At 41.9% G+C, this 14717-nt stretch overlaps 1 protein-coding gene across 4 annotated transcripts in view; it reads right to left on the reverse strand.

The window, feature by feature from the left end:
* Positions 1-469: 469 nt before the first annotated feature.
* SPART (spartin) overlaps positions 470-14717 on the reverse strand; it is a 57486-nt gene continuing 43238 nt past the window's right edge. For all 4 annotated transcript variants that reach the window (XM_068267080.1, XM_068267081.1, XM_068267078.1 and 1 more), the window contains 4 exons: positions 13415-13609; positions 11962-12120; positions 11793-11883; positions 470-4037 (listed from right to left, as the gene is read on the reverse strand). In XM_068267080.1, the coding sequence (XP_068123181.1) occupies positions 3845-4037; positions 11793-11883; positions 11962-12120; positions 13415-13609 (638 nt within the window). In that variant the 3' untranslated portion in view covers positions 470-3844. The remainder of the gene's footprint in view (positions 4038-11792; positions 11884-11961; positions 12121-13414; positions 13610-14717) is intronic.

The raw sequence follows: 14717 nt of genomic DNA on the forward strand, positions 1-14717 counted from the left end.
GCTCTCTGCTCGGAGATAGGTGGAAATAGACGATCACTGTCGGCCCGCTCTACTGCGCAGGCGCAAGTCTCCTATGCCTGCGCAGTAGAGCGGACCTGACAGAGACCGGCTATTTTCGCCTATCTCCGTACTGAGAGACACAACAGCGCCCCCACTGGAGCCAGAGAAGGTACATATAGCAAGCCTTGTTAGGCTTGTCGAGAAAGGATTGCCGTAGACGTCGGGGGAGCCAGTGCTGGATTGACTGCAGCTACAGCGGAGGGGGAAGCCTCATTGGGACCCTGAGGCTTCCCCCTACCGAGGTAAGTATCTCCCAGGGGAACTTTTTCTTGTTACAGAGTCTCTTTAAATCACCTGATGTTTGAGAAAGGAAAAACAAAATTAAATAGGTCAAACTCCATATCCATCTTACTTCAGGCTGCTTGAGTAAATTCCTTGGCAAGGAGTAAATTATGTCCAAAAAGCCATATTTAATATAAATAAGTTAACTTTATTGAAATGAAAAATATAATTTTACATCAATAGTTTCAGCAAATCTCATTTAAATAAACTCTGATAAACTGAACACACTCAAGTAGAGCTTCAAGGAAGGGAATCTTTCTAACTTATATTCTTTTTTCCCTGCTGCTCAAAAGGCACCCATGTTTTCTTACTGAATAAATAAACCAATTACTGAGAGGCTGTTCAGTATTTTGTTTCATTATTACATTTTTATAATACAGTTGGATCATTTTAGAGGCTATCAGAACCACGGAACTTCACAGCAAGGGCATAGCTTGCAGCCATAGCAACACAAATCCTATTTTTTTAATTATGTGAAAATACACACCAACCAACTTAGGGGACAACTGTAATGAGAGGGGTATGGGGGCTGCCATATTTATTTCCTTTTAAGCTATACCAGTTGCCTAGCATCCCTGTAGATTCTCTGCCTCTAATCCTATTAGCCACAGCCCCTTAACAAGCATGCAGCAGATTGGGCATTTCTGACATTGTCAAATCTGGCAAGATTAGCTGAATGTTTGTGTCTGGTGTGATTTGGACATTACTGCAGCCAAAAAGTTCAGCAGAGCTGCCAGGCAATTGGTACTGTTTAAAAGGAAATAAATATTGCAGCCTCCACATTCCTCTCACTTCAGGTTCCCTTAATACTTTAAAAACTGTAGCTACATTTGTGAACTCTAAATAGAACAGGTATGGTTCTGAAACATGCCTGAAGAAGAAACACAGTTTCGAAAGCTTGCAGAAAAATCTTGTACAGTTAGTCATTAAAGATACCATCTGTCTTTGGGTTCTCTCCATGACTAATACTGGACCCCACACAACTGAACTCTAATTGTCAGACCCAGAAAGGACCACTAGGTGGCATATAAATACCACTTTCACATCCTGAATTTTTCCCCAAAGTACATTGGGTAGTACAGCTGTGTGAAGGACTGCTATTATTCGCCTGTACAACTTGTATAAACAGCGTTAGCTACACTCTCTTATGGCCCGAGCCCACTGACTCTCCTGTCTGCTGTTCAGCAACACATCATTGTGTTAGTGCACTGTATTATTGTTTTATACTCCTGAACATCTTGTTTCTATGCTGCGCTCTGCTTATTGGTATAGTTAATAAGTATTTCCCCAGAATTCTGTCTGCACGTATATCCTGGGCACACTCTCTATGAGCGATGATGTAAAACAGATGCTGCATTGATGCACTTTGGTAAAGTAGCTGGAAAGTTGTTACTTAGGTCAGATGTTTAGTTAGTAGGACCTCAATGCACAGCAACACTTTCTTCTCCTCTGCTGTCAAATTCTTAAGCTCTTCCTGTGTTTCCACCTTCCTTACCCCACCCCCGTTAGGCTGACACCGTTATTCCCTGGTCACGGTTATTGATACACTGCTGCTTGTTTGATGTTGCTGCTTATTGACTATTGCCTTAATTCCTATTTTTGAGCCCTGTAACTGCCAAAACCAATTTTGGGTACGACCCAATCGTGCCTGGCGAATAAAGCAGACTCTGATTCTAACATTCTAGGTATGTTTTTTTTCCCTTTAGGACCCCAAGTGCATTTGCACAGGTAGAAATGTGCCGTTTTCCCACAGCAGCACAATGTCATGTAGAGATAACACGCTTGGTGTCCATACAAACTGCTGTCAGTTTTTTTTCCGCACGTGAAAAAACCATGCATTCATTGAGAACTAAACCATTGATTCACACAGCCCACAGCCTTTCACACAGCCTATCAGATCGAATGCTTTTCCATTTTTGGAAAACTGCTGAGGGCACATGTAGTTGAAGCGAGTGTGTATTTTCCTACAGATCTATGGACATCCTCTGAGAGAATGAAGGACCCCTATAAGGGCTGTCTATTTTACTTCCAGACTTTCTTCACCTAGGCCATCTTATTAAGTGAGATTAAAGCTTTGCTATGCTCAGAATGTACCAAGGTAAATTCAATAGGAGTAATCAGGTTTATACATGAATATAAACATTATATAGAAGCAAAATGCTAGGGAGAGCCTTTTTATTGACCAAATGTGCCTGTGGAACTACAGCACAGCTTGCATTCTGAGCTCTATGGATTCAATGGCTGAGTGGGATTGAGCTGGGTGTAACCATGTGACACCAAAGATAAAAAGAACAATTACAGCAGAATCCACGTTTCTACGCAAAAAGGATTAGAATGTGTAATTCACCGGAAGTAGGCTTAAGACCTCATCTCTGGTAACAGGAAACGGGCAAGAGAGGTCTGAAGTCTAATTTCTTAACCCAATATACCTCTATCCCACCCCCCTGGACTCGCCCCTTTCACGTCCCCATTTGGCTTTGGCATGGACTACATATTTTGGTCATGCCAATAAAGCGGTTTTTTATTTGAGTGTGTGCCTGTGGCATGGGTGACTACTCTGGCAGTCAAAACCATGTCTCCCTGCCGACCTCCCATTACTTACTAATAGCAAGGTGTGGCTTCAGTCAGCAGAACCATCTTACTGAACTACCTGTGTCACAGAGATAAAGATGTCAGTGTAGCAGGTAGTTTAGATTTTTACATAGCAAAACGTATTTTTAGGTATGTTTATATAAAAATCCAACATTATGGGCAGTATTCACTAAGCATTACCGCATTCTGCAATTCTGAAAATAGCTGACTTTACCGATCACTTTCTCACATTCCAATTCACTAAACCTATTACAGACAGAAAATTAGAATTACAGCCTAGTGAGGTAAATTACCGACTTTTGCGGTAATTGCCTCAAGAAATTGCAATTCACAAAGGCTACAGCAGTTGGTAATTCAGGGAAAAAGTGATATTTTTCTCCAGCTCTCAGCCGATAACTCACTCTTTCCATGCTCTGTTTGTGTAGTAGATTTAACAGACAGCCCTTAGGGAGAGCCACAGGTCACAAAACCTCGACTCATACACACAGCATCCTGGTGACACATACTGAGCAAGGCTTACTGAATTGAGGCATATTTGTTCGGTAATTTACTGAACTTCAACCTCATCTGGAAACTCTTATGAATTTGGAAAAAAAGTGTAAAATACCGAATGCGTTATTTTACCAAACAAAATGATTTTACGGAACTGGCTTTAGTGATTGCTGTCCCATATGAACTGAAGATGTTCAAAATTGTTACTGAGCATGTGTGCACTAGTAAAACCATGTGTTTTGGGAATAATGTCACATTTGCAGTCACTAGGCAGAAGCAGCATGGCATGTGAATAGACACTAACAGTTTAAAAATGACCAGAGTCTTACAAAAGAATGAAGCTTTGAGATTATGAGAAACCAAGTTAAAAGAGGCATCTTCCTCTAAGGCAGTGGGTAAAGGGGGGCTTTTTATTAGCTCAGCGAGGTTCTCCCTTCTTCTCCTGCTTCTCAGTCAGTTTATATTCATCCAGAATGGCATGGCTGGTCTCTTTTGCAGTTTTCTTCACTATGGCTTTTATTCCCAGGTGGTCGATGTTAAAAGCAGTTACCCCAACATTGATTGCAGAATTTACGGCATTGTCAGTGGCATGTCCTGCGTCTTTTCCATACCTAGACCACATAGAAAAGCATGTGAGGTATTTTCCATCAGACATATACTTTATGAGTTAGGTTCCTGGATTTTAAATACAATTAATTTGTTAATAAATGTGCAATTAATTTGCCAGAGTGTATAAAATGCTTTGGCCAGCCAACCCTGGCTGACCAACGCTCCTAAACAGTTGAAAAGGTGCTCTAGATTCTAGAGTAGCTGAATGGCATTGGAGAATAAGTGACAAGTGGGGTCTTCATTTCATACAAAAAAAGCCTAAAACAACTTTAGAAATGCACTCTGTGGCAAAACAGTCCTATTTTTCTTCTCAAATATCCTCCCACTTCCACAATCCAAAAAGTGCTTGTTCAGCACTTTTAACTCCCTTCTCGATCCTCCTCCTCCATGCTTATCTGCTGAAGAATTTGCAACATACTTCACTGATACAATTGACAAAATCCAAAGTGGTTTTTCCATCCAGCTCTCAAATTCCATCTTCACCCCTCATAGTTTACCCTCCATCAGCCTTCTCTCTACTCTCTGAACATTCTCTCTCCTCTCCAAATCCCAGCTAACCACCTGTTCTTTGGATTTTATTCATTCCCATCTCATTCCTCAGCTATCCTCATCCTTCATGCCTGTACTAAGATCACTATTTAACCTATCGCTCTCCACTGGCATCTTTCTGTCCTCATTCAACAATGCTGTTGTGAAACCACTACTTAAAAAAAATCTCTGGATCCCACTGCACTCACCAACTACTGCCCTGTGTCACTTCTCCCATTCACATCCAAATTACTTGAATGCCATATACATGCTGAACTTAGCACTTATTTATCTGTTAACTCCCTTCTTGATCAGTTCCAGTCTAGATTTCGCTATAACCACTCCACAGAAGCAGCTTTTACTAAAATGGCCAATGATCTTCTTACAGCTAAATCCAAAGGTCACACCATACTCATCCTTCTTGGTCGGTCATCAGCATTTGATACTATCGACAACACAATACTCCTACAGATACTTTCATCTGTAGGCATAAAGGGCCTCACTCTCTCCTGGATATCTTCCTCTCTCTATCTTAGATCAGATTTCTTCTCCACATCCTTTGTCTGTGGATGTATCTTAAGGATCTGTCATTAAAAAGAACCCGAGGTGTGTTTAAAGAATGTTATCTGCATACAGAGGCTGGATCTGCCTATACAGCCCAGCCTCTGTTGCTATCCCAAACCCCCCTAAGGTCCCCCTGCACTCTGAAATCCCTTATAAATCACAGCCGTGCTGTGAGGCTGTGTTTACATCTGTAGTGTCAGTCTCAGCTGCTCCCCCGCCTCCTGCACAGCTCCGGTCCCTGCACCCGTCCCTTCCCCCCAATCAGCAGGGAGGGAAGGGATGCAGGCGGGGACTGGAGTTCTGCAGGAGGCGGGGAGAGCAGCAGACTGACACTATAGAGATAAACACAGCCAGCTCTGACAAGCTGTTTGTCAGCAGCGTGGCTGTGATTTATGAGGGATTGCAGAGTGCAGGGGGACCATAGGGGGGTTTGGGATAGCAACAGAGGCTGGGCTGTATAGGCAGATCCAGCCTCTGTATGCAGATAATATTCTTTAAACCCACCTCGGGTTCTCTTTAACACCCTCCTCTTTTCCATCTACATGCACAGTCTTGCCAACTTAATCAACTTATTTGGGATTCAATACATATAATTTTATGCAGATGATACACAACTCGGCTCCAGACGTTAACTCCCTATATGCACGTGTGCCTAACTGCTTGTCTGCTCTTCTTTTATGACCTCTCGTTCCTTAAAACTTAATATGCATAAAACTAAATGAATAATTTTTCCACCGTTTGTCCACCTCTCTGCCTGAAATAATGTGTTAATAAAACCCCTATAGTTTTAGTCCCCAAAGCACGGTGCTTAGGGCTAATATGACTCTTTTATTCCTCACATTTACTCCCTAACCAGCTGCTGTCATCTCCAACTCAAAAACATCTCACCTGAGACCTTTTCTCACTCAAGACACAACTAAAATGTTAGTACATGCTCTTATAATATCTCGTTTGGACTATTGTAATATACTGCATTGTGGACTACCAACTCCTGGCATTACATCCTACATCTCAAACATACTGTTATGTCAATTGGCTCACCCCCAAATCAAACGTGACATCCCTTCTGCCTTTATTTTTTTTTTTTAACCCAGCTCAGTGTTAATGTACTGCTTATTTTACAGATGAATGTCCCTCAACTAGCAAATATCACCTCTTCAAAGGGAAAAAATAAATACAACATTAGGGAACCTATTTTAGAAAAAGGGGGTTTGCATATATTTGGGGCACTGATTATTTTAAGGCAATTTGTTTTATTTTTGGATGTTACAACCCCCTTTAAATCAGTCTTGTGGAGCGCTGCACACAGAGCATGTGCAGCACACACCAATGCATGTCAATAGCAAAGCAAAGGACTGCCATGCAACACATCATAAAATGCACTGCTGCTTGCATTTTTACATGCTGAAGATAGATTCAAAAAAAGCAATGCTTACTAATTAATGAAAAGCTGTATCTGATGTTCTAACTACCAAATATTATCCACTTCTGCTTCATGGCAAAGTAATTGCACATTAAAATTGTAAAGGTAAAATCCATCATCCTTTGATTCCTTCGATTACCAATACACACAGTTCCTTAGATTAAGCAGAACTGAATTACCTGTAAACTCACATACATAACATTGCTGAAGTAGAGTACAGCACACAGTGTCATCACACTGACAGTCCAGAGACCATTCCATCACAATAGAGACAGGGTATAAATGCAATGTGCTTTGCCATTCACTCTCCGATTGGCCACATTCCACACCCAACATTCCTCTTTTTCTTGTTTTTTACCAAATGGCACTCTCAATTCTGATTGTTTTTTCCCCCATCTTTAAAGTTTAATTAATGCTAAATGAATAAATTGGCAAATGGTAAAGTATATTTAGCAATCAGTCATTTAGAAAAGGTAAGCACATTTGTAAAATCACTTGGCTAAGCAGGTGAATTTCAAATTCTCATGGATGGTCAATGGGCTTGTGAGCGAGACAACCGTGTGCTATAAATGTAATTTATGGAGACCACAGATCACAATAGAATGCTTGTAAAATAGGAAGGAACATCACCAGTAAGATAAAATGTGCCCAACGGGCAGTAGGTGGGGCACCTGATGACCTGAACACACTTTTAGGTAAAGTCACACCAAAAGGTTAGGCGATGTAAGGCTGTATCCCCTACTAACATACACAAAAAGTGTTTTAAGCAGCTAAAATGAGTACATAAGCCTCTAATAGAAAGTTAGTTTTTCTAAAGGACTTTCCGAAGCGACTGATTAAATCTAGCTGTATTTACCTGTATTTACCTGGGGCTTCCTCCAGCCCCTAGAAGTCATTTGTGTCCCTTGCCGCAGGTCTTCTCCGGGGTCCCGCTGGCAGCCTCTAAGGTTCGCGACCCCCGAAGGATTGGTATCTTCTGCATATGCGAGCACCCACATTATCGGGAGCATGCGCAGGACACTCCTGGTGACTGCTGGGCATGTTCTCACACATGCGAAGAAGACGGAGGCCCATGGGGGGGGGGGGGGGAATCGCCAATCCTTACAGGCTGCCAGCGGGACCCCGGAGAAGGTCGAAATTGTGGTGAGGGACACAAAATGACTTGAGGGGCTGGAAGAAGTAAAGCTAAATTTTATCTGTAACCTCAGAAGTCCTTTAAATCAGGTTTTCACTGGCCTAAGAATCCCCCAGTTTTCAAACCTATCAAGCTGGGGTGTGCTGGGAAAACAAGTGTGATTCATGAAACCCAACTCTGAAAAAGACTCATGCAGTACACACTAGATGAAACTTTGTTGGTGGCCGATTATGACCGCTTCTACCAAGATTCTAGCATGTGTACAGCAGCCTCTCGATGCCTCTGCTAGCGAGCATCCTGGTGGGTCATTAAACACACTGTTCTGTTTACTCACCCGGCCTGATGCAACTCGCACTCCTTTCTGTCTATCTTATTCCCCCCCCCCCCCCCCCACAAACACACGCAAATCAACATCACTCGGGGGATCGAACCTCGGTCCCTGTGGGCGACATGCTTCGTGCATGTTTCCAAAGCTTTATCTTTGGGTAATGACTTGGTGCCAGATATCACAGGGCACTGAGAGAGGTCTTGTGGGGTCCATGCCTCAAACCGTTCAGATCTGTATCTGAGCCAGATATATCTGTATATGAGCCAGGAGTAGGATCTCAATATATACGGGTTTTAAGGTTTTGGTTGATCAGTATATATGACAGCAGAGGATGCAACCTTATCCATAGCGTAACAATTGTGGTGTGACTTCAGTGATCCATTAAATGTGATTTTAAGTTGTGCAGCCACCCAGCACAGCAGCTATGAATGGTGCTCACCAGGCAATGCAGCAACCAGTATGACAAATGTCCTTCCGTTTTTACAGTCTCAAAATCATTTGACACTTTTTCCAAGATCGATTATTGTATTAAAACCTTTTGTTAAAAACACTGACTGTAGAATGTATATCCTAATTAGTTTGAAAATAGTGCAGCTTTAGGCCTCTATTACAGATGTGACCTTCCATGTACAGTATTTACAGCCCTAAAGAACAGAATATTTGCTTCTGTACTCGCTTCATGGAAAAATTTACAATTCTCCTTAGTTAGTAATGCTTTCTTCTATGCTGGAATGTGTCTGGTTAAAGAGGAACTTCAGCCTAAACAAACATACTGTCATTAAGTTACATTAGTTATGTTAATTAAAAAAGATAGGTAATATAATCTCTTACCCACCCTGTTTTAAAAAGAACAGGCAAATGTTTGATTTCATGATGGCAGCCATCTTTTTGGTTGAAAAAAGGTGACAGGGAGCAAGATACACAGTTCCAACTGTCCTGTGTCCTGATCACCCCTCCCAGTTGCTAGGCAACGTGAACAACAACATAGGAAATCCCATCATGCTCTGCACAGCATCAGGGAAAAAAAAGCCCGGGCTTTTTTTCTTTGATGGGTGGAGCTTAGCTAAAAATGCAGCTAAAATGATGCTTTGGTAAGAAAAACAAAGTTCTGATGCTGTGAAACTGTTAAAGAAACACCAAGCCTTTTCAGTGCTGCTGAGTAGATTTTTAGTCCGGAGGTTCACTTTAAGGACTCTCTGCCACGGGAGACCTGGGTTCAAATCTTGGCTCTTCCTGTTCAATAAGCCTGCACTTATTCAGTAAGACACTGCTACTGCTATAGAGCGCGCCCTAGTGGCTGCAGCTCAGGCACTTTGAGTCCGCCAGGAGAAGAGTGCGATATAAATGTTATGTGTCTTGCCCATACATTTCTCGATTTTTGGCATAGATATCCAGCCAATTCAATCAAAATGATGCCACAACAGTGCTCTAATCCCACTTGTTTCGATAAATTTTGGGGCAAAAATCAGTCAAAAGGATCGATCGGGTATGCTGGAAAATCTTGGTTGCAAGGGATGATCTGGTGCACGTTGTGGTAACGAAGTGCTAGCCTGCCAACACACTGCAGACATATTTTAAATAGACCTCAGCATGAAATCTATTGGAAATCGTCCTAACGCCACCGCCATCTACCAGACTGTGTCCCCCCCCAGTGTTTTAGATATAGTGTAAGCAAACAAAGTCTCTTTTGTAAGGTTGTAGGCTAAGCTTAAAGCCATGCACCTGTGGATCTGCTACCACATCATGTTTATAAGCAAATCAGAGTTTTTAACAAAAGGTTTTTATTTAGGGTGTAGATTTTCATTCACAGAATCAGTGATCATATTGAAGGAATTGATTAACACTGAAACAACATATACTTGGTATTCACTTAAGGTTCTGTAGCTGGAGGTTCAACCACATTCACTCCTCCATATCTAGGATAAAGACCATCACAGTTATATTAAAGATACACATAAAACACTGCACACCGTACAGAATTAGAGCACAGAAATGCTCAATTAGTTCGGTTTTAACCACACAAAAAAAAAGTGTTTTTATTAGCAGCAAATCATGTATGAAGTGTCTGATTGATTCCTAGAGAAGGACCGTTAACCAATCAGAGCCTGATACCAGTGCCTGGGACAATTTGTCTGCTAGGAATGGAATAAAAAAAAAAAAAAAGCGGTAACAGTCAGAGACAGATCATACATGACGCCCATTGTGGCTGTAATCCTTTTTCTATCTGAAAGAGTTAACCATTAAGGTATGCAATGTTTTTTTCCAGTCGGACTATAGTGTAACTCTAATTGATATAAATAAAAAATCCAGCCATAAAACTCTTTCCTGGCAAAGAGCAGCTTCTGAGTGCAGGTGATAGATAAAAAAAAGAAGGTGAATAGTTCATATATTTTAACTTCTAGCACTCTGAAAGTCTATATCAGTTATATGAGACAATACAACATTAAACAAACTTTTTTAGTGAATACACAGATCATACAACTATGGGAGTCTAAAAAAAGTCATCCTGGGAGTAGGCGAATAACCCCCTACTTACAAACGGGTTGCGTTCCGGTTCCAGGAATTTGTATGCAAGTTGAGTCTTGTTATACATGGTGAATCGTAAATAAATGATTTACTTTCAGACAACTCTGGATTTGGACATGTAGTATAAACAATGTTTTCTGCTTGTTTTCAATGTACTTTTAGGCCTGGTGCACACCAGAGGAGTTTTTCTGAGCGTTTTGAGTTTTTAAAACTGCTGCTAATGTTATCCTATGTGTCTGTGCACACTGGAGCAATGAGGTTTTGTAAAAAAAAACCCATAGCATTACATTGGGAAGAGCTTTTGAAACCTCTAAAAGCTCTTTCCAATGTAATGCTATGGTTTTTTTTTTTTTTTACAAAACCTCATTGCTCCAGTGTGCACAGACACATAGGATAACATTAGCAGCAGATTTAAAAACTCAAAACGCTCAGAAAAACTCCTTTGATGTGCACCAGGCCTTAATTTGTTTTTTTTTAACAATTTACAACAGTTTATACAATACTGTAACATTTAATAAAAATAAATAAAATACACAGTAATGTTCAGTATATTTTGTACATGAAAATAGTTTGCTCATATGCATGAAAAAATTATAACTTCTTGTTTGTAAGTTGGACACTGCCTGTAGTTCTGCTCTCCTGAATACTTCCATACACACATTTTACTGGCCAGTCTGTACACGTTCTTTCCTTTGGTTCCTCAGCAATTATTTATAGGAAAACCCTCTCAGCTGAATGGCCATGGCTCTGACTCCTATGTGTCACCTTTCCTCACAGATACGAGTCTATGGCTCGGACTCCCATGTGTCACCTTTCCTCACAGATGCAAGTCTATGGCTCCAACTCTCATGTGTTACCTTTCCTCACAGATGCGAGTCTATGGCTCTGACTCCCATGTGTCACCTTTCCGCACAGATGAGAGTCTATGGCTCTGATTCCTATGTGCCACCTTTCCTCACAGATGCGAGTCTATGGCTCTGACTCCCATGTGTCACCTTTCCTCACAGATGCTAGTCTATGGCTCCAACTCATGTGTCACCTTTCCTCTCAGATGCGAGTCTATGGCTCTGACTCCCATGTGTCACCTTTCCGCACAGATGAGTCTATGGCTCTGACTCCCATGTGTCACCTTTCCGCACAGATGCGAGTCTGGCTACATGCTGGAAGAGGACCACAGTCCTGCTGCTGACAGATTCCGTTCTCTTCTAAGAAACAAGCCAGCCTGCTGGAACTATCACAAAACTGACACTTACTTGTATTTGACTGTATGTACGGTCTCTGTGGCCACACTCTTAGCAACGTTCTTCCCAGCACACTCCAGGCCCTGCCAGACTGTCGCAAATCCTAAAAAAAATACAACCAGTGGAGGTTAACTCGCTGGCTCAGATTTTCCTCAAAGTAATGGTGATATAATTACTGTACCTTGCACACCACTGGCAGCTACTACCATAGCACCATCTAGTGGCGATTTTCCATCTTTGTCTTTCTTCAGAGATTGTGGAATTAGTTTGCCGCCATGCTTCTTCACGTGTGGCCCCAATTCTCTACCAACACAGCTGGCAACGGCACACACGCCATCCACTGAGGAAAACATACACCATTACAATAAATGAAATTACAAGAATTCTATAGGGCTTTCCCTAAAATCCTAACAACAAAATAAATAACTTCCTTTTAACTGAACAAGACCAGTTTTCTTGTTTATTTTTTTAGAAAGACATTCATTCCTTTTTAGTTTAGTTGCTTTTTTCTATATATTTTTAGCTGTGACAATCCCAGAATTCTATCCCATACTGTAAAACCAAAATAATAATAAAATAAACGGCTTTATGTACAGTATATGCTTGAAAAGCAACTTTAAACCTCCTGAGTTACTCCTGAGTCAGGCTCAGAGCGGTAATCCTGATCCTGAGTAAGTTATATGCAGGAGATGCTGCAGATCTCTCTGTGGTATGTTTCTGGGTTTTTTTTTTCTTGTTTTTAGAGCTTCTGAAAAAAATTGTACTGCTTTTAGACCCTAAATCTGGAAATAATCATAACACCAGGGAGGTTAAAGTTTATCATCGGGAAAAGCTTCTGCAGTCTATCAGGTCCCTCTGTGTCCTCCGGTCTGCACCCATTGTGCTGCTGTGACCCCTGTTAAAGTCCACGGATGCGCATCCATAGCATGGAGCATTCTGCTCCTGTGCAGTTGCAAGGTTTGCAAACTGGACAGGCGCAGAATGCTCCTGGGGATGGAAGTGCGATTGAGGAGGCGTGTGGCCGGGACAGCACATAGGACAGACAGCGAAGGACCTGATAGAGTGAAGGGGTTTTAAGAAGCTCCAGGTAAAAATATACTTTTTCTTCTTTCTTAGACGTGAAGCATCTCAGGTTCCATACTTACCTGAGGCTTCCCTAAGGCCCCTTGAGGCCGTTCTTCCCTCGCCGTCTCACCGGGTGGCTCCTGTCCCCCGCAATTCAGCTCGGAAGCCTGGCCAAGTCGTGATTCTTCATGCATGCGTGTCCCAGCACACTCCCCTGTCACGCTCCCTTCCTTGGGAGCATTATGCGCCTGCGCAATAGTACTGCACAAGCACAGAACATTCAAAGCCGTGGGAGAGCGATGGGGGACGTGCCTGGCCTTGTGACGAAGCGCGACTCGGCCAGGCTTTCAGGATGAATTGCGGGGGACCAGAGCGACTCGGGGAGACGGTGAAGGACAGAGGCCTTAAGGAAGCCTCAGATAAGTATAGTACCTGAGATGCTTATCGTCTCAGGTACACTTTAAGCAGGATAATTACATATTCCATAATTTTCACTTTAGAAAAAAATGACAATATTTTTTACCTGATTCATAGGATCACCAATAAACAGAATAGAAGCCATGCATTACCTAGGAACTGGCTGACTTTCACTGCTCCTCCAGTGGCCTGCTTTGCCACATGAAGACCTTTGGCCACGGTGGGGTTGACCTCCAGAGGTTTGTCTTCAGGCTGAATGTGCTCTCGTAGCTTTGTACCACCTTTGTGAATAGCTTTTCCTGTCAGCTCAGCGCCCTTTATCAGACCCCAACTCACCCAAGAGGCCCCTAGAGGGAAGAAACAGCCCTTATGGTCAATGTACATAGTATGGGGATAAGAAACTACACACACAATAAACAACCATGACCCAAAATGATTTTTTGTAATTGTGCCAGGCAATTTTAAAATCTGTAATCCGTGTAAAGATGAGGTGTTTTGTAGTCAGCTGACCAGCTCATTATCTTTTATAGAGGGGAGGGAGAGGACAAGCAGAAGTCAAGTAAAGTAGCATCTAACTCAGTAGATTGCATGAAGGGAGATGGTAGCATCAGGGTATATCTGTATTGATCTGTGTTCATGATAGAATTCAGCCACAATGATCATAAAGGATACCAGGGCTGTGGAGTCGGTACAAAAAATCCTCGACTCCGACTCCACAGCCCTGAAGGATACTTTCACGAGACAAAAATCTAGTATGTGCATGTAGATTTATTTTTCCAAGAAAAATGGATACCAAAGCAACTTGAAAATCAGCATCCAATTGGTATAGGCTGGATAGTGGCTTTCAATAACTGTGAGTAGTTCTAGGCTGATACAGAGGACCGGGCTCTGTACTCACGCTGTTATTATTCAAACTTTGTATACAGGCCCTTAGCTTAACTGAATACTGTTTATTTCCTGAATAATCTAATGACTTACCTTGGAGACACAGATGGTATAAGATCTTTAGCTTAGTAATGTTGATTAGTTTTACTGTATTTTCAAATCATGTGTTCATTTTGCAATACAGCTGAATTCTACATACTTATAATCAGGGCTGTGAAGTCAGTACAAAAACATCCGACTCCTCAGTTTATGAAACCACGACTCCTCCTCCACAGCCCTTGCATGGCTATGGAGTGGGTACAAAAATCATCCAACTCAGACTCCTCAATTTATGAAACAACCAACTCCAGGTACCCAAAATTGCTCAGACTCCGACTCCTCAACTCCATCACGTTAGTCTAACTTACCAGGGCTGTAGAGTTTGTACAAAAATCATCTGATTAACAATTCCTCAGTTTATGAAGCCACCAACTGCTTATAATCCCGTATCTATGTGTACTTATGATAGCCCCGCATCATTTCATTATTATTCCCTAGTTTGGTCCATTCCCTCCAATAACTCCCATAATT

This window comes from Hyperolius riggenbachi, chromosome 2 (genome assembly GCF_040937935.1).
Source record: "Hyperolius riggenbachi isolate aHypRig1 chromosome 2, aHypRig1.pri, whole genome shotgun sequence".
In the NCBI taxonomy this organism is placed as follows: Eukaryota; Metazoa; Chordata; class Amphibia; order Anura; family Hyperoliidae; genus Hyperolius; species Hyperolius riggenbachi.